The 24,671-nt window shown below is 39.0% G+C and overlaps 1 protein-coding gene and 1 long non-coding RNA gene across 3 annotated transcripts in view; both read left to right on the plus strand.

Moving 5' to 3' along the window:
• The first annotated feature begins 1,886 nt into the window (after window positions 1-1,886).
• On the plus strand, window positions 1,887-6,551 carry LOC128311207 (uncharacterized). Its single transcript, XR_008289346.1, has 3 exons — window positions 1,887-2,178; window positions 3,739-3,854; window positions 4,009-6,551. It is a non-coding gene; the product is annotated as an uncharacterized LOC128311207 (long non-coding RNA).
• A 267-nt stretch (window positions 6,552-6,818) lies between these two features.
• Window positions 6,819-24,671, plus strand: part of EHBP1 (EH domain binding protein 1) — a 357,708-nt gene continuing 339,855 nt past the window's right edge. For both annotated transcript variants that reach the window (XM_027072361.2, XM_027072364.2), the window contains exon 1: window positions 6,819-7,049. Coding sequence is in view for 1 of the 2 variants with exons in the window: in XM_027072364.2 (XP_026928165.1) it covers window positions 7,048-7,049 (2 nt within the window). In the remaining variant the exon portion in view is untranslated. The remainder of the gene's footprint in view (window positions 7,050-24,671) is intronic.

Here is a 24,671-nt window from a genome sequence, read left to right on the forward strand (position 1 = left end):
TTGTGTTAAGAGTAAAGATGAGGAGGAAGAGTGAGCATACTGTAGTTTGGAACAGAGTCCAGACTAACTTGAATGGAAAGCAAGCAGCAGATAGGAAGATTGTGGATGCTCAGATCGCCTAAGACCATCATTTTATAAGCATGAAGCTTCAAAACTTTATATGTTCTAAAGCTTGCTAACTTCTCAGGTTCCTACTCAGTCAGTCAATGCCCTGAAAGACATATTTGTCTCTGAATTTGTTTACTTGACTATTTTTGGCTTTACATAATGTTGCTTAGGAAGATGATTGTGCTCTTAACTGCTGGTCGTGTTTCCCTATAAGAAAGATTCTCCTCAGACCTTAGTAGGTTGTAGGTTTTTAAGCATAATCAGTCAATAGCCCCTACTGCTGACTGTGCAATGTGAGTTTTCTATAAGAGTTCAGACTATTGAGTTAGATATTTCCAAGAGAAGCAGAAGCCTAGCCTGTTCCAGGTTTCTAGTCCCATTAATGTATCCATAAGCTCAGTGTAAAAATTGTATAACATTAATCTTATTATAAAGGTTTACTTTTTCCAGTGGTGTTAGCCTATTGATCTAAGGATATGTGCACTGTTGTTAACTCTGAGTCATCTCGTTCGAAGAGTGGAAAGCTGATAAGCTTGACGATGTGTGTATATGTAAAGTACCTAGTTCAATGACAGGTGGTAGGTGTTCAACAAACTGTAAATACAGTGGATTCTCATTATTTGTGGGTCCTAATTTTGTGAATTTGCCTACTTCCTAAAATTTATGTGTAACCCCCAAATCAATACGGCACTTTCATGGTCATTCATGGATGTGGGCAATGAAAAATTTGAGTCACCTGACCTACACATTCCCAGCTGAAGGTGAACAAGGTAACACTATTCTTGTTTTAGTTCCCATACTAGAAAAAAGTGTCCTTTTTGTAATATATTTAGTGCCACATTTTCCACATTTTTGTGCTTTTTACTGGTGATTTTGCTGTTTAAAATGATTCTCAAGTGCAGTGCAAAGTGCCTTCTAGTCTTCCCAATCACAAGAATAACCTTTTAGAGAACTATATGTGTTAGATAAACTTTGTTAAGACATAAGTTACAGTGTTGTTGGCCAGGAGTTCAATGTTAATAAATGCATAATACATATTAAATAAGGAAATAAATCATCTTTAAAGAGGAACATATATAAAACAAAGTTATGTATTAATCAGTTGATGAAAATGTGACTACAGCTCACAGGAACCTAAACCTGCATGTTCCCTAGGAACAATGGTTCCATATTTGCTAATCAGTGTTCCCAGCAACTTTGTACCACAAAATCTATTGCATTTATTATTGTAGTCATTTCAGAAAGACAAACTCTGGTTTCTGCCTAAGCCCAATTTATTAAGAGTATCAATGATTTTGTAAAGTTATATCAGATTCCACCATCTTTCCTATATTTACACCTTACCAAGATTCTTGAAGAGGTATCTTTTCATGGTCCACGTTCAATAAAATGTCCTTTCAGTTCTTGAGCCAATCTTGCTTGGGTTAATAATCTCTGACTCAGGCCCACCGGTTTGTTAAGTTTGGCATGAAGTCAGACCTTCCCCGCCCAACCTCCCCCCCCCACCCCCGACTCTTGCCAGACCTGTATACCCACTAGAATGATTGATTTCTCGGGTTGAACCTTCAAGTCTACTTCACAGCCCATCATCCTGGAATTCTATATCCAAAGATGAGGCCTGTGTGTCTGCATCACTACTGAATCTCCTTACCTCTGTGTTTCCTACAAGTGAGGATTTACCATGTGACACTCAGTTAATCTGGGCAGAGAGACCCATAAAGAGTTGTAATATAAATAATGTTGTCAATGATGTGTAGATGATGCTGTGGGAGTATGAAGGAGAGACAGTAAATCCAGCAGGAAGCCTCTCTGGGAAGGAGAATCAGATGTTACCCACTGACTGGGCAGACTCCCAGTTACCACCTTGTAGTATCTGTGATGGCATAATGGGAGGCCTTGAGTGCAACTTGGTAGAGGGAAGTCAGGAGACTTGGTCACAGGCCACCTCTGCCTTCGCAGCTGTTTGACAGCAGGCAGGTTACCTCACTTCTCAGTGTAGATATCTCCTCTATGAAATGGAAGGAATAATACCAACCTCACAGATTTCTTATGAAGATCAAACGAGATAATGTAAGTGATAAAACATGGTATAATATATATTTTATTTATAAAAGTAATGTGTGTTATTGCAGAGAGGTAATGTTCATGCAAACATTTGGACTGTTCTAATTTCAAAGTTTAACTAATATTAGGATGCTATGATGTATAAGAATGACAAAAAATATAGACTGTCAGCCATGGAGATCAAATGCAAGGACCTCACAGGCCCTAGAGATTGTTGAGAAAGAGTATGAGTTCCTGATTCCACAATCCTGAAACATGTTATAAGGAAAAGTACATGTCTCAGTGGTCCTGAAATCTCCCTCCAGCGCTTTGTTCCCCCTTCTCCTTGTTTGGAGAGCAGGACTTAATTCAGAGTAATTCCAAACGTTAGAAATGAAGGATTTTTTTTTCTCTATCCTACTTGAGATTAGGCGCTCTTAAGAGGACAGAGGCTGAAGAATGCTAAGAATTCTTCCCTCCACCCAGTCAGGAATGTGTCCTGCTTGGGGTGCTTAGGAAGAATGTGAGGGCTGCCAGATAAGGCCCAGAGCTTGGCCATTGTGGGCTTGTTGCGAAAGGGGGATGGGAGGAGCCCTCCTCCAGAACCAGGCCTTCCTCAAGATCTCCCAGAGGTTGCTCTCTGGCTGACAGTACAGACAAGAGCTGGTGCTGCAGAACTAACTTCTGCAGACCATGAGTGAAGAGACAGCTCAGCCAGACATGTGAAACAAAGACACAACAGTATTCTCAGGCTTTGGGAGAAGTACTCTGGAATCAATACAGATGTGAGCTTGACCACAGGCTGTGCTTCTTACTGGTTAGCTGCATAACCTGAATCAGATACTCTAGGAGCTTGGGTTTCCTCATCTGTAAAATGCAAATAATAATAGCACCTGCCTAGTATAGTTGTGGGGAGCATTGACTAAAATGATGTATATAAAACACTTAGCATAGCACCTGTCCACAAATGGGGGCTATAAAGCCTATTTTTACATACTAGCTTTTAAACAGTTTCAAGATCCTGTATTTATTCAATGTTACAGTATATAATGTGCTTTCATATTTGTTACTTCTTTTTTTATTGGTCCCAGTAATTTTTTTATATTATAAAACAATTTTATTTGTCAATTATATCTTAGCAAAATTGGGGGAAAAATATGTGCCTCCTGAGGAAAGTCCACAAACCACCTATGGAATATCTTTCTCCCACATACTGACCCTGAATTTGATCAAGCATCTATATCTAAATGTCAGTTTATAATTACAACTTACAAGAGGCATATTTGAAACAATAGCATACAAATGTAATCAGTAAAATGTAGACCATTTCTTCAACACATAAATTCCAAGGGAGATAAACAAAAAGAGAAAAAATCCTAGAGTGTTACTTCTTTTTAATTGCATTAAGCAATATTGTGAACTTGAGTATCCTAGGGATGATTTGTAGATAGTCATCTTTTAGAACAAGTAATAGAATGTCAGATTTGACAGTTATCCTTGGGTCTTCTCTTAGCTCTTGTCCACACTGTATCCCTATCCCAGTTTTTCTAGTGAACTTCCAGTTACAGCTGCCTCCCTCCTTCCCAGGCATATTGACTCCATTCAACCAGTGTAGCTGCTCTTATGCAAGTTCCAATGGGAGCTTGGAAGAAGCCGTTGTCAGAGGTCATAGAGAGGCTCAAAGGCTTCAGGGATTCTATCAGGTAGAGTTATCCTTGAGGGGCTCTGGGGGGAAGCCAGAATGCCTACTTGACTCCATTACGTTTGGGTCTCAAAGTTCAACCTCTGTTGGAGAAGGCCTGCCCTGCTCCATGCTCTTATCAGGGTTCTCTTTGCTTGTTGCTTTGCTTCTGCCAGCCTTTCTTCTCCTGGGTGCAGTGAAGGAGGCAAGACTGTTGTAGAACTCCCAGAAGAATGTGGTTCTGCAAACCAACTCTGACTCTTGGTGTTCCTGAAGCCATGGTGCCACTCATGGAGCCTGAGTCTTGATTCCTACAGCTACAGTGGATCTATTGTGTACTTCTGTAGACTTGATTGTGGATTTTTAGTCTCCTCCTGGTAAAGGAGAGATAAGGATGGCAGTTGACCTATTTCCTGAAGTCTCTGTGAACTTCCTGACAATTTTCTCTTCCCTAGTCTTGGTCCCCTGTAACAATCAGCCATGGACTCTGGACATGGAATCCTACATCCAGCTGGGAGCAAGCTTACCTCTCCACTGATTGCCTTATTGCTTCTGGGCTGGTTCCTATATAATGCCACCCACGTCTCACTCTAGAATCTCAGAGAAACTTCATCCTTTACTGACAGTAAATATTTTCTGGAAAATACATGCCAAGACCATTGCTTTTATTGAGCTTCTTAAATTCCTAAACGTATGGCCTGAGGCAAAATGGGACTACAGTTTTCTGAGTTGGCAGAACGGCTAGTGAGCAAGAGACAATGGCTTATGTGAGGGACTCAGGATGGGGTTTGGAGGAACTGTCCTATATGAGAGTTTAAACCTGGGGTAAGTGTCTAAAGCAGAGTCTAAATGATAGCAACCTCTGTTATGGTTATGGCATCAGTTGGTGCCAGGTAAGAGATATTCCAAGGTCTGAGTAGACAAGGGTAAAGGAGGGTTGGCTACATGTGGCCAGGCTGCAGAAGGCTCATTTATGGGAGCAGGATCCAGGCCCAGGGAGGTTGGATGGCTGCAAAGAGATGGAAAACCAGAACCTCAGTCACTAGCTAAAGTTCAGAGCACAGTCAGGCATTCGACGACATCTTTAACATATTTCATAGCCTCAGGCAAGTGTGTGCTTGATGCTGAAAGTGGCCTGAGCACCAGCCTATATTTTTTCTCCAAACACCTTCTCCTGGTGATTTGTCTGCTTTGCCTTCCACTCATGACCATGACTCAGTTACTGCTTCTTCTAAACTATTTAAACACTGTAACTGCCTTCAGCCTTGCCCAATACTACCTTTGACCTGACTCTACCTTTTGCTTTTTATCTCTGGATACAATGCTTATCCTAGGGATGTTTCACGTATCCAAAAACCATTATTTTACCCTATGATAAAATATTACACCCTATGATAAAATGCCTTATTTTACCTAGTATGGTGCTCTTCAGCCTTTCCTGTCTCACTGACCGGCACCACCAACCTCTATTTTTCCAAGCTAAAAATCTGAAATTTATCATAAACTTCCTTCACCTCTCCATCTACCATGTGCATATTTCACTACAGTGACTATCCCATCTCTATTCTGCCATGTGGTAAACATCACCAGTATTTACCAATATCCAATTCTTTTCTCTCTGGGCATAGAAGAGACATACTTCCCACCTCATTTTCAGTTAAGTGCAGCCATATCACTAGTATGGACCAATGAAACATGAATAAAACTTTGCATCTTATTTCTGGGCTAAGGTAGTAAAAGAAACTTTCTCAGTCCTCTTTACCTGAAACATCCCTCTTCTCCTATTGTGTTGAATGCAGAGGTTTTATGTTGAGATGGTAGTGTCACCAAGTCAAAGAAGCCTGGCTAACTGCATGACTGAGAAATAAGCTTTTGTGATAAACCACTGAGATATGGAGATCATTTGTTACCATAATATAATCTATCATATCCTGACTAATACAATGAGTGAGGCCTGCTGATTTACCACTTCATATGCCCCTCCAGTCCCTTCACTGCTCTAGCTCAGGACCTCAATATCTCCTACTAGAACTATTGGAAAAGCTTTAAAAATGTCTTGTCTCCAAGTTGTCATCCCTCAGACTCATCCTCCAAACCGACATCAGAGTGGTTTTTGTGTAACTCAAATCCAGCCATGTATTTGGGCTACACTGTTTCATTGGCTCCCCATCACTGACATGATGAATAGGCTGGTGACATGACAGGTATTCTTCCTAGCCAGCCTCCTCTCCCATGTCTCTTCTCCCTACATTTTACAACCAGCAACACTTAAGTGTTTGTAATTTCCAGAATAAGCCATGTTTCTTTGCCTTCACTTATGCCATTCCATTTATCCAAAACATCTTTATACAGCCTTCATCTTCTTCTTTGCCTGGATAACTCCTGATTCTTCAAGAATAGTTTCTAATGTCACCTTTCTGCAAAGGGCTGGAGGATGATTCAGGAGCACTGAGACATGTACTTTTCCTTATAACATGTTTCAGGATTGTGGAATCAGGAACTCATACTCTTTCTCAACAATCTCTAGGGCCTGTGAGGTCCTTGCATTTGATCTCCATGGCTGACAGTCTATATTTTTTGTCATTCTTATACATCATAGCATCCTAATATTAGTTAAACTTTGAAATTAGAACAGTCCAAATGTTTGCATGAACATTACCTCTCTGCAATAACACACATTACTTTTATAAATAAAATATATATTATACCATGTTTTATCACTTACATTATCTCGTTTGATCTTCATAAGAAATCTGTGAGGTTGGTATTATTCCTTCCATTTCATAGAGGAGATATCTACACTGAGAAGTGAGGTAACCTGCCTGCTGTCAAACAGCTGCGAAGGCAGAGGTGGCCTGTGACCAAGTCTCCTGACTTCCCTCTACCAAGTTGCACTCAAGGCCTCCCATTATGCCATCACAGATACTACAAGGTGGTAACTGGGAGTCTGCCCAGTCAGTGGGTAACATCTGATTCTCCTTCCCAGGGACGGACTCCAGTGAGAGAGACTGGGAGTGTTGGGGGTTCAGGGAGCTGGTTAAGGCACAAGGTCATGGTGCCTTAGTAGCCATAGACTACGGAAAAAGTGATCCAGCATCTTGAGCAGCTGAGTCAAAAAGCCAAGCCAACTACCTAAGCAGTGATTTTTAAGGTATGCACTCTAACCAACTGGGAGGCCACAAGCATCTTCCTCATGTTCCACAAACTGATCCCAAATGTAAGTCTTGTCTTTGGATCTTACTAGCAAATGGCCCTTGATGTCCTAGATTTTCTGTGTGTGTGTGTGTGTGTGTGTGTGTGTGTGTGTGTGTGTGTTTCTCTAAAGGCTACTTACTAATGTCTGCAAAATTGTTAGGAGTTGGTAGTATTTCGTATTCATAAATAAGAATTTAGCACATAAGTAGAGTTTACTGAGGACTTGACTAAGTATTCACCTGGCTGCCAGGCAACACTTGGCAGTATTTGCAAACTCCCACTATAAACATGCATGGGCAGATTGTTGAAGGATCCTCAGTTTTGGGGAAGATTGTTCTGTTACCAGTATCAGTGCTATGATGAGTTGATTATTCTTTTCTGTGGTTATTATTCCTGCTTTTTAATTATAAATTACCCTTCTCTATCTTCATCATCATCTATTTTCTTTGAGGTATACTGTTTGATTAACCCTATGGTAGGAGAGTGATATCACCATAATTTATCACCTTTAAGTTCTCTGTAACAAAACATTAGCATGAATATGGATTGCAGTACACATAGAACTGTCTATGTCAATATTGCTAAAGCAGATATTCACACAATCTGAACAAAATGTGTTTGCACAGCAACAGTTTGTTGCTACCAGAGAATTCTTTGGAGAGTAGGAAAGACTGGAGGAGTGTGTGAGTCTTGGAGCCTTTTGCCTCAGGTAGGTGGGACTCACATCAAAAAAGTTTGAGAATCACTGGGTGGAGAGGGAGAACTTGGGTTCATTTTAGTGGGATAGAAAGAAATACAGAGACTAGAAGAGAGTGAATATTTGAAGGAAGACTAGGAGGCAGAAATTGGAGAGATTTCTGGTTCTGAAGAAATTATGCCTACCATGTCTTTTCAGATGTCTGTGGCCTCAGAATGGATGTGGGAGGAACAGTTAAAGGTGAATACATATCCAGGGGGCCCTATAGGGTAGTCTGTTTCAGGCGCTGTGCAAAAATGCCTTGCCAGGGCAGGTGAGGGCTGAAATCCAGCCTACTGGTTCATTGACCATGAACCCTAGTGCCAGTGAGAGAAACCTTTCTGTAAATTGCCTCTACAGAATGCCTTTTAGTAAGTTATTTAAAAGTGCCCCTATGTGCAAATTATGGCCCTTAAGATACTCCAGGAAATCCTGGGCTACTCTTTTTTTCATGGATATACTGAAGGTGGCCACTTTTGCTCACAACCAGAGAAGATGGCTGAGTAACCTAAGGATATTGTACAGGCATTCAAGTAGACTTGAGACTTAGAGAAGAGTCCAGTAATGTGCTTATATTGTGGCAAAGTCAGAACATGGGAAGTAAACAGCCTAGTTACAAAATAAGGTCTTCCTTCAGTTTCTTGAAATGCCACCAAGAAAAACTTTCAAATACTGCAAAAAAAGCCATCTAGAAGGAGGAACCCATAGAGAGATGTCTTCTTATTCTGAGCATCTTTGGGTTTAGATTCAGGCAAAAGGAAATCATCTGGTTATTATGAATAATTAAAAATTCATTAAATGAAGCTGGCCAAAATAGAGCTATCCTCTTCAAAAACCAGTTCTAAATCTTTCCTGGAATACAATTTCACCTATACTTTGTTATAAGCTTTACACCTCTGTTAAGCACTGTATGCATTCTGTTTCATAAAGTGATTCTTGTCTTCAAGTAAACTTTAGTGAATAGTAAGATATTATTAAATGTAAGGATGTAAAACAATATTTAGTTTGGCTCCTGAAAGTTATTCATGTTGATTTCTTATCTAGTAACTATTGAGGGAGATGTGCTGACATTGTGCTATTTTTGGAGACTGAATCGCCATATTCCTTTCAGAATTCACATTTCAAAAATGGCAATAGTAGTGTCAGTGGTTACCTTTATTTCATTTACCCTAGTGACTGAGTGACTATTTATTTGGTATGAATAAAGCTGAGGGTTAGCACATGTCTCTGGCACACTAGCCATAATCCTACAGGACTGTGTGGTTGAGAAATTCCCATGTGGGCTTGATGAATTGTACAAGATCCATTATTTTTGTTTTCTAATGGTTTCCCAACCCACAAAAGTCCAAGCCATTGTATTGTTGGAAGAGCAGGCAGAAACCACATTGCTTTAAAAAGTTTTAAAAAAAATTTAAAAATTCTGAAAACAAAAACAAAACCAAAACAAAAAACCAAAAAATGGTCCCCCACCTGTAGTCAGTGGAATTTAGGTTCCCAAGGGTTATGGTCAATTTCCATAACTTGCTCCCTTAAGCTATGAGTGGGCAGGCCTATAACATCGTTGTTTGTCTTAATTCTTCACATGTGTGTAAGGGCCAAAAGACATCCAATACAGGGGCTTTGGAGGGTAAAGCCATAACAGCAAATAAATGCAGCTTTTAAAGATCCAGATGAAGGAAGAAGGGGAAAATGCTGTAAAAGCAATATTCACTCCCATCTTTTTTGTCCCCCAGATGGAATAGGGTATGTTGTTTTGTTTCCCTTTTGATTCATAACCTGGTGTCAGCACTAGAAAAGAATAAAAACAAGTAACTAGCACTGTAAATTCATAACATGCATTCATATATGTTAGCCTGAGAGTCAAAATAACCATGTTATTAGGTTCATTTTAATGCAGAGAACACTGAGACTTAGGCTACCTGACTCACTCAGGACAACTCAGCTTGACAGGTACAGCCTGGACTCCAAGCCCCATCTTCTGATCCTAAAGTCCATGCTTTGCATTTTTTCAGCATACTCTAAAACCAAATGGCATCCCTTTTTTTTTTTGACCTCCCACAATAATTCGTACCAGTTTAATCAATCCCCAGGTAATGGAAAACTGATTTAACTCTAACATCAATGTCATACCTGTTACTTCAGGAACCCAGATGCCTCTTGGCTGGTTCTGCCGTTTTTACAACCCATGTAAGTATGAAAAGCTTGAGAACACCATAACCTCCCCCAGAAAGCTGAGGTGACATTAACCTGAATTCAGTCTGGAGGCTTCTCCTGATTTGCTGCAGATCTCACATCACAGGGACCTGTACCTAATAAATTTTAGCCACTGTCATTCCTTTATAATCAGCCTAATTACCCTAGCATTCATATCTTTCTTTGGATTACTTTTGTTTTCCATCTAGTTTAATGTAGTCCTCCATTCCATCTTGACCCCAATCAACTCTCTTAATATTTCAGTCTCTTGTCTGAAGGTCCATTAGGTAGCTAGCACCTGGAGGTGTTAGAAAACCTTATGCCTTTTTCACTGTTGCAAGCAAATCTCTATGTATCTATATTACAAATTTCTCAACAGTAATTAAAGACTTGCCACAGACACTCAATACACAGCATAAAAGTTGTATTGACAGAAACATTTTTAATAAAAAATAACATGGTGTTGACCACCAAATACACAGGGATAGGTTGTTAAATTATATAACAACTTGGTTTCAAGGTTAAATCTCAACCATCACCAGCAAAGTGTGTTGTACCAAATGCCCAGAGGTCTGGAGCTAAAACCACAGCTAAACTGAGATTTGGGATATATTTTAGTTTTGGCACATACAAGAAACAAGAGGACAAGGCATGGTTCGTTTGAGCATTTGTTCAAACCATACTGAGTGTATGAATCCCCCACCACAAATTACCCTCTTCCACAGTTCCCATTCAACTTCCAAATAAAAGAAATTGAGAAAGTATTTCTCCCAAATGTTGAGGGATTTGTCCTTCTTTATGATTTTTTATCAACCAAAGAAGAATCTTAAAGGAAACACCTTCCAGCCTTGTGTCTTCTTCTTTATGAACTGTTTCATTGGGTTAACGAAAGATCAACATGTCAGAAAAAAAAGTTCTGCTCCTAGCCGGAGACCTACTCCTGTAAAGACTTTTTACAGTCAGTAAACAGTCTCCCCTGCTCGTGCACTCTCTGTCTCTCCCAAGAATAAGTAAACATTAATTTTTTCTTTTAAATTATATATAAAAAAAGATAAAGTTTTTAAAAACCTGAATACATGTAAGATAGCATGACTGAAATGAGGCAGTGGCCTATAACAACTGCTCTGGTGACTTCTCACAGCACAATTCTATGCTATTGAGAGTCTTTTTTTTTTAATGTTTATTTTTGACAGAGAGAGAGACAGCGCATGAGCAGGAGAGGGGTAGAGGGAAAGAGGGAGACACAGAATCTGAAGCGAAGCAGGCTCCAGGCTCTGAGCTGTCAGCACAGAGCCCGACATGGGGCTCAAACTCACTAGCTGTGAGATCATGACCTGAGCTGAAGTCAGACGCTCAACTGACTGAGCCACCCAGGCACCCCGCTATTGACAGTCTTTATCTGAAGTCTGACAAATTTATTTGTAAAATCTGTCTTTGCCAGAAACATTGGCAGGCCATTCATAACCAACCCTTCTGTGCTTAAGAGCTACATAAAATAGTAGTTCTACATAAATACATAGAATAGCTAGAACAACGTAAATTATGGAAAACTGTGTTCTCCCGTTAGTTTTGCACCTGGAAGGAAATACCTAGCCTCTGAATGAATAGTGATGGGATGTTAGGGAGACTGTATCATGTCACAAGAGGGAGTTAGAAGACAGGAAGTTAGGGTAGTATCTCGGAGGACTCTGACTAGGATAAGGAAGGGCCTGAGGTACCTGGGCATATTTATTCCAGAGAAACAAATGTTATGGGAAGAACACAAATGCTGCCACAAAATATTGAAAGGGCTGTTACAGAAAAGATGATTAGATACTCTGTTCCAGAAGGCAGATCATTGGAATAAAATGAAGATGTTGAATTGAATGATCTCTAAGTTCCCTTAAATAAAATTCTGGTGTTTCAAAGTTACAAGGAGAGAGGCTGTGGCTCAGCACAGCACATAAATATGAGTTTTCCTTCAAGACACCCAATCCTGAAGATATTTTGACATTTGGAAGAAGTCTGGATTGCCATTTAAGAAAAAGGTAGAGGGCATGCCTACATTCTGAGTAAATCAAGCTCTATGACAGCATGGCCTCTCCAATTCTAAGATATTTTAATTCTTTAGTAGGATGTGATGTGTCATAGAAAGTGCTAAATAAGGGGTCTATGTGTCCTTCATTGGCCATGGGGGTAGATACTGTCTAGGTGGAGATTGTTGTCATTCTCCAGTTCTCCCGGCTTGGAAATTGCTAAGAAGCAGATTTTCCAGTGCATTTGAATTAATAGCCTTATTTCTACTTTATCTGGGATTTTTTGGTTGTTGTTCATTGTAAACATCTGTGAAGTTTTTTTTTATAGCAGCTATAAAACCAAAGCCACATACAAGCATGCACCAAGAAAATCCTATACTCAGCCTGGAATGAGGATGTCATTGGATACTGTTTTGCAGATAGCATGTGGTAAACTGATTGACAAAGTCTAGAAATAAATCAAGATTATCCTAACGTTTAGAAATCTGACAGACAGATGGTGCCAACACGTTTCAAGCTCTTAACTAGGTCATAGTCTTATAATAAGTTATGATGTTTCCTGACCTTCTAGGCAGCTATCCTGCCTACCTCTAGGGTTTGGGTTTGGGGGAACAATTTCACCATCAACTACCTATAAATTCTCTCACTGGAAGAACAAGATTAACAAGAGCAAATTCACCGAACATCCTATTAACACTGAAGTGAAGCTCATCCCAGCAGTTATGAGGGAGCTAAACATGTAAAGGTCATGCACAAGAACAACTTGTATACTAAGCAAGAAATAGAAGACAGAAGGCCAAAAGAAACAATGCGTATATTGGGATACCTTCAGCTGCAAGTGCCAGAAAACCCACCTCAAAATGGCCTAAGCAGAGGGAATTTATTGACTTACATAGCTGAAAACTTCAGGTTTGGCTGGACTCAAAGATGCAGATGATGTCCAGACAACATTCACAACGCACTCCCCTGGATCTCTCTATCTCTCATCTTCGCTTCATTCTCAGAAGATTCCTTTCACCTGGTGACCCCTAAAAACTCCAGGCTTACATTCTTCCCAACCCCAAGCCAAATAGAGACAGTACCTTTTTCCCAGCAGTTTTCGCACAAGGCCCTGATTGATTTCATTGGCTTGTTTTTGGTCATGTGCACCTTCTTCACTAACGGTAGAGGCCTAGGGCTGGGTTTATAAAGTCAGCACATAAACCACAAGGACAGAAAATGGGAAAACTAGGGAAGGAGGAGGAATAAATGCTGGGCAGGCAAAACCCACAGATGTCTATTGCTAGAATAGCTTCAAGCAATGTGGTAACATCACTGATGTCTGGGAAATTTCTATAGACTATAGACCCAGGCAGTTGGAGATCCAGACTTTGCTATTTTATGAACAGAAGCTCCAGTTCCATCATAGATGAGGATATAGCAGCTCTAAGCACACCAACCAGTTCTGGATTTTGGAAGGTCTTTAGTCTAAGAATCAGTGTCAGGCACATTTGGCACAAGAAGACCCCATATTCTCAGAGTAGATAAGGCTACTCTGTATCAGGCGTACACATTGGAACTTATCTAGTAGTGCCATCTTAAGAAACAAAGAACAACTCTGTAACAGTATGGGGATGTGCATAAATGTTCAGATGCAAGTGTCAGTAGTCTTGGTGCTGTATCACTGAGAAGCCCTTAGAAGAGCACAATAGCCAAACGGTGGTCTTGGAAACTCATCTTTCATGTGGCAGTGGGTAGAAAAGGGAGGGGACAATAAGTTAAAACCTGGGCTAGACTCCTCTGTGTGGGAGTAGGGGAAATCACTCCTTGAGAAAGAAGGAAAGGTAATAGCTTATTGCTCTGCTCCATTTTCGAGGTGGATGGGTAAGTCTGGACAAAGTAAAACTTTTCAGCAAGTTGAAAAATGAGTTCTTCAGTCAAGGTAGGGAAAAGCCACTGTGGAAGAAAACAAGGGAAAGGCTCTAGTTCTTGAGGGTTTAAAATGAGCCATTCAGTTTTAGGAGCCATAATTTGACTTTGAGCACATGAAGACATTGGCATATATGTCCCTTGGGGGCAGCTCCTTTTGCCCACTATTGCCAAACTTTTAGTTACAGTCAGGTGTGGATATGCCTTTTAACAAGAATTTGTATTTCTTAATGATACAAAAAGCCTAAAGTCCATCAATGACTTAAAAGGAAAATCATGTTCCTGTCTTCCAACCTCCTTTTCATGAAGTCTAGCAGGGAAGGAAGGAAGGAGGAAGGGAATTCCATATATTCACTAGGATTGTAATAACAAAGTACCACAGACTGTGTGGCTTAAAAAACGGAAATTTATCATCTCATAGTTCTGCAGGTTAGAATTTTAAGATTGTGGTGTAGATGGTGTTGGTTTCTTCTGAGCACTGTGAGGAAGAATCAGCTCCATGCCTCTTCCCTAGCTTCTGGTGGTTTTCTGGCAATCTTTGGCATTCCTTGGCTTATAAATGCATCACCCCAATCTGTGCCTTCATCTTCACATGGTATTCTTCCTATGTGGCCATCTGAGTCCAAATTTCCCGATTTTATAAGGATACCAGTCATATTGGATTAGGGCCCTTGCTAATCTCTTCTTTTTTAAAAATTTTTTAATGTTTATTTATTTTGGAGAGAAAGAGACAGCGCATGAGCAGGAGAGGGCAGAGAGAGAGGGAGACACAGAATCTGAAGCAGGCTCCAAGCTCTGAGCTGTTAGCACAGAGCCTGATGCGGGGCTCAAACTCACGAGCAGTGAGATCATGACCCGAGCCAAAGTCCGATGGCCAACCGACTGAGCCACCCAGGTGCCCCCTAATGATCTCTTCTTTACTACCTCTTCAATGACCTTTGTTTCAAATAAGGTCACATTCTGAGGTACTGGGGGTTAAGACTTCAACATATGGGGGAGGGTGTGCACAATTCAAACCATAACAGTCCATAATCATTCTTAATATTCCAGAGGTTATAAATGGCTGCACATTTTGCTCCAGTGTTTGAATTATAGCACTAAATATATACTTAATATTATGATGGCATTGGGGAGGGGAGTGTACACTTCAGAATTCCCTCTTTCCCATCACTGAGATAATCCTGGTGACTGAAGGATAAAAAAACAGATTCTTCCAGCTTGAAAGATTTATATATCTTTTGAGTCAAAAATTGGAGGAAAATCAAAATTCCTTTTGTATAAAGGGACTGAGTCTTTGACTTTCCAAGCAACGGGAGAGGAGAACCCGTTGTTACTTTACTCTCAGTAGGGACAGGAGAATACAGTGCTTCTCTTTCTACTCCCCCTCTCTGAAGTAGCAGCATGGGAATGGGGTTGGTTAATTCCTAATTTGGCTTTTGAGAGCGATTTCTCCTATTTCTGATACAAACTAATTGATCACATGTTGCTGCAAATACCCACTTGCCCAGTGTGAGTGAGGCTTTGTGCTGAACAAAAAGAAGACAGCCCTACATTTAACCACAGTCAAGTCCTTTGTGGGGCAGACAGGAATAACATGCATGATTGCAACCCATAAATAATACACCTCATGTCATCTGCATTTTGCCTACCCTTTAAAACAGAGTCTGCTATTCCCGGACAAGCCAATGTTAATCCTAGACTCCTAACTTCAGGGCCAGTTCTTGCAGGGAGTGGCATTTCCCTTCACCTCTTCCTCTCTCTATATTTTCAGTCCAGCCAAGCATAAATAAGTAGGCAGTTTCTACCCTGATCACTGAAGCTCTAAAGATAGGGCACTGAACCCACTAAATGATGAATACATACCATATGGAGCTAACGGCAAGTTCGGATATAAATTATCTCTGTATTGCTCTCTGCATTGCAGATAAAAAGTCCCTTGTGTCATCTCTTTGTACTGAGCTGTGTGTATCTGAAAACAGCAAAAATCACTGAGAAAAGTGGGACATTTAATTTTGTCTAAAAAGGACTGGGTATTGCTTGCATTGATTAGTGAATGTTTTTAAAACATTATTTGATGTTGTGCACAATTTATTTCATTGGAATATTATATTTGAAGCAAATATTTGAATTCTTCTGGCCAGCTGTATTGATAGTGCAGTGCAGTGTACAAGAGTTGGAGTCAAAAGACCCTGGTGTGGGTTCCTGCACTGCGAATAACATTTGCCAAACATTTGCAGAATACTAACAACTGTTCTGGGCAGATTATGTAGGTTATATCATTTACTCTTCACAACAACTTTAACAGACAGGTCCTACTATTCCCAGTTTGTATGTGAGAAAACCATTCAGATAGCTATGAGAAGAGCTGAATTCAAATCTACGCTGTCAGCCATAAAGTCCATGCTCTTTCCACTACTCCATGTGACCTCTTGCCTTCTGGCTGTTTTGACCTGAAGCAGACACAAATGCTTTCTTGGTCTCATTATTCTTAGGGGAATTAAATTAAATATTCTCTAAGATCCTTCTGAGCTCTGAACACTGTCTGTGATCACTCCCTTTCTACTTTTCAAAATCTGAGTAAGCCTTTTATTTAAATACTACCCTCCTTCTTCAAACCCTAAGATAATCTTCCTATGGATGGAGGGAGGGGGGTAAACCTTTTCTGCATCAAAGATTAGAAATTATAAAGTTCAGAAATTGTTTTGCCTTAGGCCTATCTTCCTGTTGACCTATGTGCAGTCTTCTACTAGCACAAAGAGGGCATAAGAAATCCCAGTGTCCTTCAGCAGTCCCGAGGGTCTCAGACAATGTATGGTTGTGTTGTGTGATATATGGGTTTCCCTTCTGTATAGAAGTATGAACTATTTAGGAATACAAGTAACCACTTATTATCTACCTAATTTTCTTGGTATTCCTACCTAGATTCAATAAAAATACATTTGAAACATGGCATATTAATTTCTCATTAAGCTTTCCCAATTTTCTTTATGGATTGATGTGCCAAGCTAAATACAAGAGGATAGCTATGTTCTATGAAACCATCTGTAAGCATACCAATACCAAGAACAAAAATATTGCTTTCAGGATACTCCTAGGGGTGGCTGACTGGCTCAGTCGGTAGAATATATAACTCTTGATCTTGAGGTCATGAATTCAAGCCTCACATTCGGATCAGAGATTACTTAGAAAAAAAAAAAAAAAGATACCCTGAAGGGCTCCAGAAACTGCACAGAATGGCTATGGAAAGATTAAGAGGCAAGAGTAAGTATGGCCTTAATAAAGTCTTGGATTGAGGAGATTCAAGGAAAGATAGCAAAAAGTGACCTAGTCCTAAAGTAGTTACTGCTAAAATTTTCAAATGAGTGAAGTAATAGAGGACTTCTTCACCAGAGTGTGTAAGTATACAAAATATTAGATGTGCCTACTTTTGAAAGAAGAAGAGAGAAACTTTCATTAAAAAAATAGACTCTGGAAAAGACTCCTTAGGTTGCCTTTTCATTGGAACCTGACCTTCACAAAAGCAGTGAAGTGATATAACTAGAAGCAGATTTTTTGAAGGCTCTTTCAGGCTCTGATTTATAGCTTGAGAGATAATTATTAAAGAAAGTAAATCATTGGATGTATAAGTTGGATATTTTAGATAGCATGAATGATCAATACCATCTCCTCCCTTACACTTAATTAATTTAATCAACAAGTTATCTACTAAAATCTCTGTTCAAAAGGAACAAAAAAGAAGGAAGTCAGCATTTACTGAGTACTTTCCATATGTCAGACATATTATTTTATTTTATTCATCTCTTTGCCTTTACTCCACCCAGCCTTAATCATAGAGAAAGTATAAGCAGCCACTTTTGAAATAGACAAAATCAAAATAGGGTTTTCTTTCTTCTCAACAACTAGAAATTCTACATTAGTTCTCCTTTCTTTGTAGAGGACTGATACAGGACTGGATTCAATTTTCAGAATGACTATTCTGGCTTTGATTCATGGAAGGCACAGTTATGAGTACTGAAAAGGCTACTTTCATGCAACCCTAAGTAAGGATGTATGTAACCCATTTCATCCATCCATACTCAGGAGTCCCATAATTAAATGTATAAATCATTTGAAGCCTATTATTTTTTTATAGTTACTAATCCAGCACAAATATTTAAAAATTTAAAAAGAAGTTTCAAGGTCTATAGTCACTTTTATTGAAAAGGATCTTTAAATGCATTAAAACTCAAGTCAATCTTATTAAAAGACAGAAGCCTGGGGGTGCCTGGCTGGCAGTCAGTAGAGCAAGCAGCTCTTGACCTTGAAGTCATGAGTTCGAGCCCCATGTGGCACATAGAGATTACATCATCATCATCATCATCATCAACATCATCATCCATAAGTCTCAAAACCTTATCAGTGAGCTGTGAATATAATAAATATCTGTAAGTGTAACCTCAACACAGAAAATATCAAGAGTGATAGGAAAAAAAAAACAAGCGTAGGCTAGTTCAGAATCTATTTTGATGTGTCTCCCTAAAACAAAATTTCTGCTAATATTGAAATAATTTTTAAAAATTACAAATGTCATGGCACCTGGCTGGCTTAGTCAGTAGAGCATGTGACTCTTGATCTTGGAGTTCTGAGTTCAAGCCCCACATTGGGCAAAGAGCCAATTAAAAAAAAAAAAAAGTAGGGGTCCCTGGGTGACTGAGTCGGTTAAGCTTGAGACTCTTGATTTCAGCTCAGGTCATGATCTCATGGTTTGTGAGTTTGAGCCCTGTGTCAGGCTCTGTGCTGACAGTGCAGAGCCTGCTTGGGATTCTCTCTCTCTTTCTCTCTCTCTCTCTCTCTCTGCACCTCCTCCTCAAAATAAATAAACTTTTTATAAAGAAAGAAAAAATTTCTTTTAAAAAATTGCAAGTATTTGTTTTCATGAGCAAGAGCCCAGATCTTGTGACCATATTATGATTACATTAATACCAAACCCTGACTGAACTTTTCCCAATGAAACAATTTTATTGCGTATTTATCTGTCCTTGCATTTAACATGAGTTGTAGTCTTTCATGCATGAATGATAAAATATACGCTGAAAACAATTACAATTATTACTAAAATAGCAGTAGATTTTGTAAATTTAGGAAGCAAAAAGTTATTTCTCAGGATTTTCTAGTATTTAGTATTTCTTCATATGGCAGAATTTGCATGCATGTTGTTTTAAAATTCTGTAAACAAATTGTGATGAGTTTGCTCTTTAATCACATTGGTATTGTCTAAAGCCCCACAGGGGATGTTGATGTGCATGTTTTTTTAAAAATATTTTTTAAGTTTATTTATTTACTTAGAGAGAGACCACGAGCAGGGGAGAGGCAGAGAGAGAGAGAGAGAGAGAGAGAGAGAGAGAGAGAATCCCAAGCAGGCTCTGCACTAATAGTGCAGAGCTCAAACTCACGAACTGTGAGATCATGACCTGAGCTGAAATCAAGAGCTAGATGCTTAACCAACTGAGCCACCCAGGTGCCCCTCAAATATGGTTTTTGACTTTGAAAATATAATTTGATTGTAAACTTTTAGTTTTTTTCTGTTTTTATTGAAGTATATATGTATGTCTAATCAACATATAGTATTATATTTGTTTCAGGTGTACAATATAATGATTCAACAATTTTATACATTACTAATTGTTCATCAAGATAAGTGTGTACTCTTAAACCTCTTTATCTGTTTCACTCATCCCCCTCTCCCCCCGACCCGCCTTCTGGAAACCATGAGTTTGTTCTCTGTATTTAAGAGCCCATTCCCTTGTTTGTCTCTTCTGTTCTTAATTTGTTTGTTTCTTAAATTCCATATATGAGTGAAATCATATGGTATTTATCTTTCTCAGTCTGACTTATTTCACTTAACATTATCCTCTCTACGTCTATCCATGTTGTCACAAGTGGCATGATTCCATTCTTATAATACGTGTGTGTGTGTGTGTGTATCTTCTTATCCATTTACCTATCAATAGACTCTTAGGTTGCTTCCATATTTTGGTTATTGTAAATAATGTTGCAATAAACATAGGAGTGCATATATCTTTTATGTATATAAATATATCTTTTTGAATTAGTTTTTGTTTTCCTTGGGTAATTTCCAGTTACTGGAATTATTGGATCATAGGGTAATGTGATAATCTCATTGTGGTTTTGATTGCATTTTCCTGATGATTAGTGATGTTGAGCATCCTTTCATGTGTCTGTTGGCCATTTGTATGTCTTCTTTGAAAAAATGTCTATTCAAGTCCTCTGCCTATTATTTATTTGGATTATCTTGGGTTTTTGTGGTGTTGAGTTATATGAGTTTTTCATATATTTTGGATATTAACCCCCTTACAGGATATTACTTGTAAATATCTTCTTCCATTCAGTAGATTGCCTTTTTGTTTTGTTGGTAATTTCCTTCAGTGTACAAAAGCTTTTGTTTTGGTGTGGTCCCAATAGTTATACTTTTGTTTCCCCTGACTGAGGAGACATTTCTAGAAAAATGTTTCTATGGCTGATATAAAAAAATTACCACCTTTGTTTTCTTCCAGGAGTTTTATGGTTTCATGTCTCAGATTTAAGTCTTTAATCCATTTTGAGTTTATTTTGTGTATGGTGTAAGAAAGTGGTCCAGTTTTATTCTTTTACATGTAGCTTCACAGTTTTCCCAGCACCATTTATTGAAGAGATTGTCTTTTTCCCATTGTATATTCTTGCCACCTTTGTCATAGATAATAACAAAGACAACATGGATGAAACTTTAAAATACGCTAAATTAAAGAGGTGAGTTATAAAAGACCACATATAATTTCATTTATATGAAATATCCATAACAGGCAAAACCATAGAGATGGAAAGTAGTGATTTCCTGGGGCATGGGGAAGAGGGAAATGGGGAAGTGATTGCTAATGGATATAGGGTTTCTTTTGGGGGTGATGAAAAAGCTCTAAAATTACATAGTGGTAATGGGTGGCTTTTTTAATTGAATAATTCAAAATAATTATTGCATAAGATTGTGAACAAATCCTGACCAGCTATAAAGCCACGGAAGATCTAGTAGCCAAGAATGCATGATTTTAAAACTTTATTACCCACTAGGGGCTGTTCTTATGCCCCTCAACCAAATGCTTAACTAACCATATATATTTAGTCAAGGTTAGGAAACTGGAGTAGACTAAAGAAGAAATTAGAATACCACTGGAAACCTTTTCAAAGAAAAGATCCTACCTTTTCCCTACAAACTAGTCAGATTTGAAACTCACTGTGTTTGGAATTTTCTGGCTGACCTCAGCTGAAATGAAAATGCCAGGGAGAGGAGGCAGGTGTAGTGATGAGGGATTTGCACAGTTTGAGATATTTTGGCCATTGTCAACAAACTTTTGGAAGATCAAATCAAGAGCCCTTGAATGTCCTTAGGTTAATTTAGAAAGTTGCTCCATCCAGAAAGGGGGCTTTAACTTTTTTTTTAAAGAGTACATTCTCCTTCTCCAAACCAACCTAAAGGTCCTTTTCCTCTTTACCCTTCATAAATTCAGTGTATTGGTTAGGATTATGTACCTTTACATGTGACAGAAAAGAAACCCCACAAAAGAACTGTGGCTTATGTGATTATTTCTGTTTCGTATAAAAGAAGTCTGCTGGTAAGCAGTGTAAGGTTAAGGGTATTTATTCTACAAATTTGGGAGGGACCCAGATTGCTTCCAGCTTGCCACTTGCTGTCCTTCATCCTCATGATCCAAGATAGCTGTTGGAGATCTAGCCAACCCAGCTATATCTCAACAATAGGATGGAGGGACCAGGAAAGGTACATTCCCTCCCTTTGAGAAAGCTTCCTAGAAATTATAAGACTTAGCCAAATTTAGGCACAAGCCATAATCTAACTGCAAATGAGGCTTGGCAGGTCTTCAGCTGACTGGAAATGGCTCAGTTAAATCTGGGTTCTTATTGCTAGAGAAGAAAAGGAGAATGGATATTCAGAGGCAAGTAACAATCTTTGCCTATAAATTTTGGTTGGGGTCCAGGCAAACCTAAAACACACATCTCCTAAATCCAAGTGTAGGGCACTTTTACATTTTAAATTTCTGTGTTAGAATACTATATTTTGCCAAGCTCTCCAGCACATTCAGTTGTCCTGTGACATTTGGTTAAATGTGGCTGCAGAATAATATAATTGGCAAGTGCCTTTGGTCATTGGTCTGTTTCTATGTTGTTTTGTTTTCCTTAATATCTGTTTCATGAGCTATAACTGACACATCATAAACTTTACCCATTATGTGACTTTCAAATTGTACAATTCATGGGGCACCTGGCTAGCTCAGTTGGTGGAACATGTGACTCTTGGTCTCAGGGTTGTAAGTTTGAGCTTCACATGAGGTGTAGAGATAACTTAAAATCTTTAAAACAATAGTGTACAATTCAATGCTTTTTCATATGTTCACAGAGTTGTGCACCCATCACCGCTATGTAATTTTCAAGTATTTTCATCACCCCCAAAAGAAACCCTATATCCATTAGCAATCACTTTTCCATTTCCCTCTTCCCCAAGGCCCTGGCAATCACTAATCTACTTTCCATCTCTATGGTTTTGCCTATTATCGACATTTCATATAAATGAAATTATATGTGGTCTTTTATAACTGACCTCTTCCATTTAGCATATTTTAAAGTTTCATCTATGTTGTCTCATCTATTAAACGAATGTACTTCATTCCTTTTTATGGCTGAATAACATTCTGTCATATGGATATCCATAGCTGGCTTATCCTTCCATCACCTGATGAAATTTGGGTTGTTTCCACTTTATGACTATTATGAATAATGCTGCTATGAACACTCATATACACATTTTTGTGTAGCCATATGTTTTCATTTCTATCGTGTGTATACCTCGGAGTGGAATTGCTGACTTATATGATAACTCTATGTTTAACATTTTGCGGAACTGCCAAACTCTTTTCCAAAGTGGCTGTTCCTTTTTATGATCTGACCAGCAATGCATAAGGGCTTCATTTTTTTTTTAATTTTTAAAAAATATTTATTTATTTTTGTGAGAGAAAGAGAGAGAGAGAGAGAGAGAGCGTGAGCTGGGGAGGGGCAGAGAGAGGGAGACACAGAACCTGAAGCAGTCTCCAGGCTCGAACTCCTAAACTGTGAGGTCATGACCTGAGCTGGAGTTGGACGCTTAACCAACTGAGCCACCCAGGCGCCCCAGACCAGCACTTGTTATTATCTTTGATTTTAAGCCATCCTACTGGGTCTGAAGTGGTATCCCATTATGGTTTTCATTCCCATTTCCCTGATGGCAAATGATGTTGAGCATCTTTTCATATGCTTATTGATCATTTATATATCTTCTTTGGAGAAATGACTATTTAAATCTGTTGCCAATTTTTTTTTCAATATATGAAGTTTATTGTCAAATTGGTTTCCATACAACACCCAGTGCTCATCCCAAAAGGGGCCCTCCTCAATACCCATCACCCACCCTTCCCTCCCTCCCACCCCCCATCAACCCTCAGTTTGTTCTCAGTTTTTAAGAGTCTCTAGGGGCGCCTGGGTGGCGCAGTCGGTTAAGCGTCCGACTTCAGCCAGGTCACGATCTCGCGGTCCGTGAGTTCGAGCCCCGCGTCAGGCTCTAGGCTGATGGCTGGGAGCCTGGAGCCTGTTTCCGATTCTGTGTCTCCCTCTCTCTCTGCCCCTCCCCCGTTCATGCTCTGTCTCTCTCTGTCCCAAAAATAAATAAAAAACGTTGAAAAAAAATTTAAAAAAGAGTCTCTTATGCTTTAGCTCTCTTCCACTCTAACCTCTTTTTTTTTTCCCCTTCCCCTCCCCCATGGGTTTCTCTTAAGTTTCTCAGGATCCACATAAGAGCGAAACCATAGGGTATCTGTCTTTCTCTGTATGGCTTATTTCACTTAGCATCACACTCTCCAGTTCCATCCATGTTGCTACAAAGGGCCATATTTCATTCTTTCTCATTGCCACGTAGTACTCCATTGTGTATATAAACCACAATTTCTTTATCCATTCATCAGTTGATGGACATTTAGGCTCTTTCCATAATTTGGCTATTGTTGAGAGTGCTGCTATAAACATTGGGGTACAAGTGCCCCTATGCATCAGTACTCCTGTATCCCTTGGGTAAATTCCTAACAGTGCTATTGCTGGGTCATAGGGTAGGTCTATTTTTAATTTTTTGAGGAACCTCCACACTGTTTTCCAGAGTGGCTGCACCAATATGCATTCCCACCAACAATTGTTGCCAATTTTTAAATTGGATTATTTGTCTATTGTTGAGTTAGACAAGCTCCTTATCAGATATGTGATATGGAAATATTTTCTCCCATTTATTGGCTATCTTAACTTTCTTAATGGTGTCTTTAAAATACAAAAGTTTTTAATTTTGATAAGGCACAATTTTTCTTTGTTGTTCATGCGTTTGTTATCATATCTAAAAAACATTGCCAAGCCCAAGTTCCCAAAGATTTACTCCTGTTTCTAGTAAGAGTTTTATAGTTTTAGTGGTTAACATTTAGGTTGATAATCCTTTTTGTGTTAATTTCGGTATATGGTGTTTTGTACTCTTAAGCTTTATAATGCAATAACAAAATTACTGTGAATCATGGGTATCTCTCCAAAGAGTGTCCAAACAACCTCAGCAATTCGTACTGGAAAAGATTGAGCTCTTTGGGCTAGATTGGCATTTCCATTACTCTAGAAAGAGTAATATGGTATAACAATGCTTCTTTTGTTTATAATTTATCAGAGATAATTTACAAAATGACCAAAA

This window comes from Acinonyx jubatus, chromosome A3, assembly GCF_027475565.1.
Source record: "Acinonyx jubatus isolate Ajub_Pintada_27869175 chromosome A3, VMU_Ajub_asm_v1.0, whole genome shotgun sequence".
Classification (NCBI taxonomy): Eukaryota; Metazoa; Chordata; class Mammalia; order Carnivora; family Felidae; genus Acinonyx; species Acinonyx jubatus.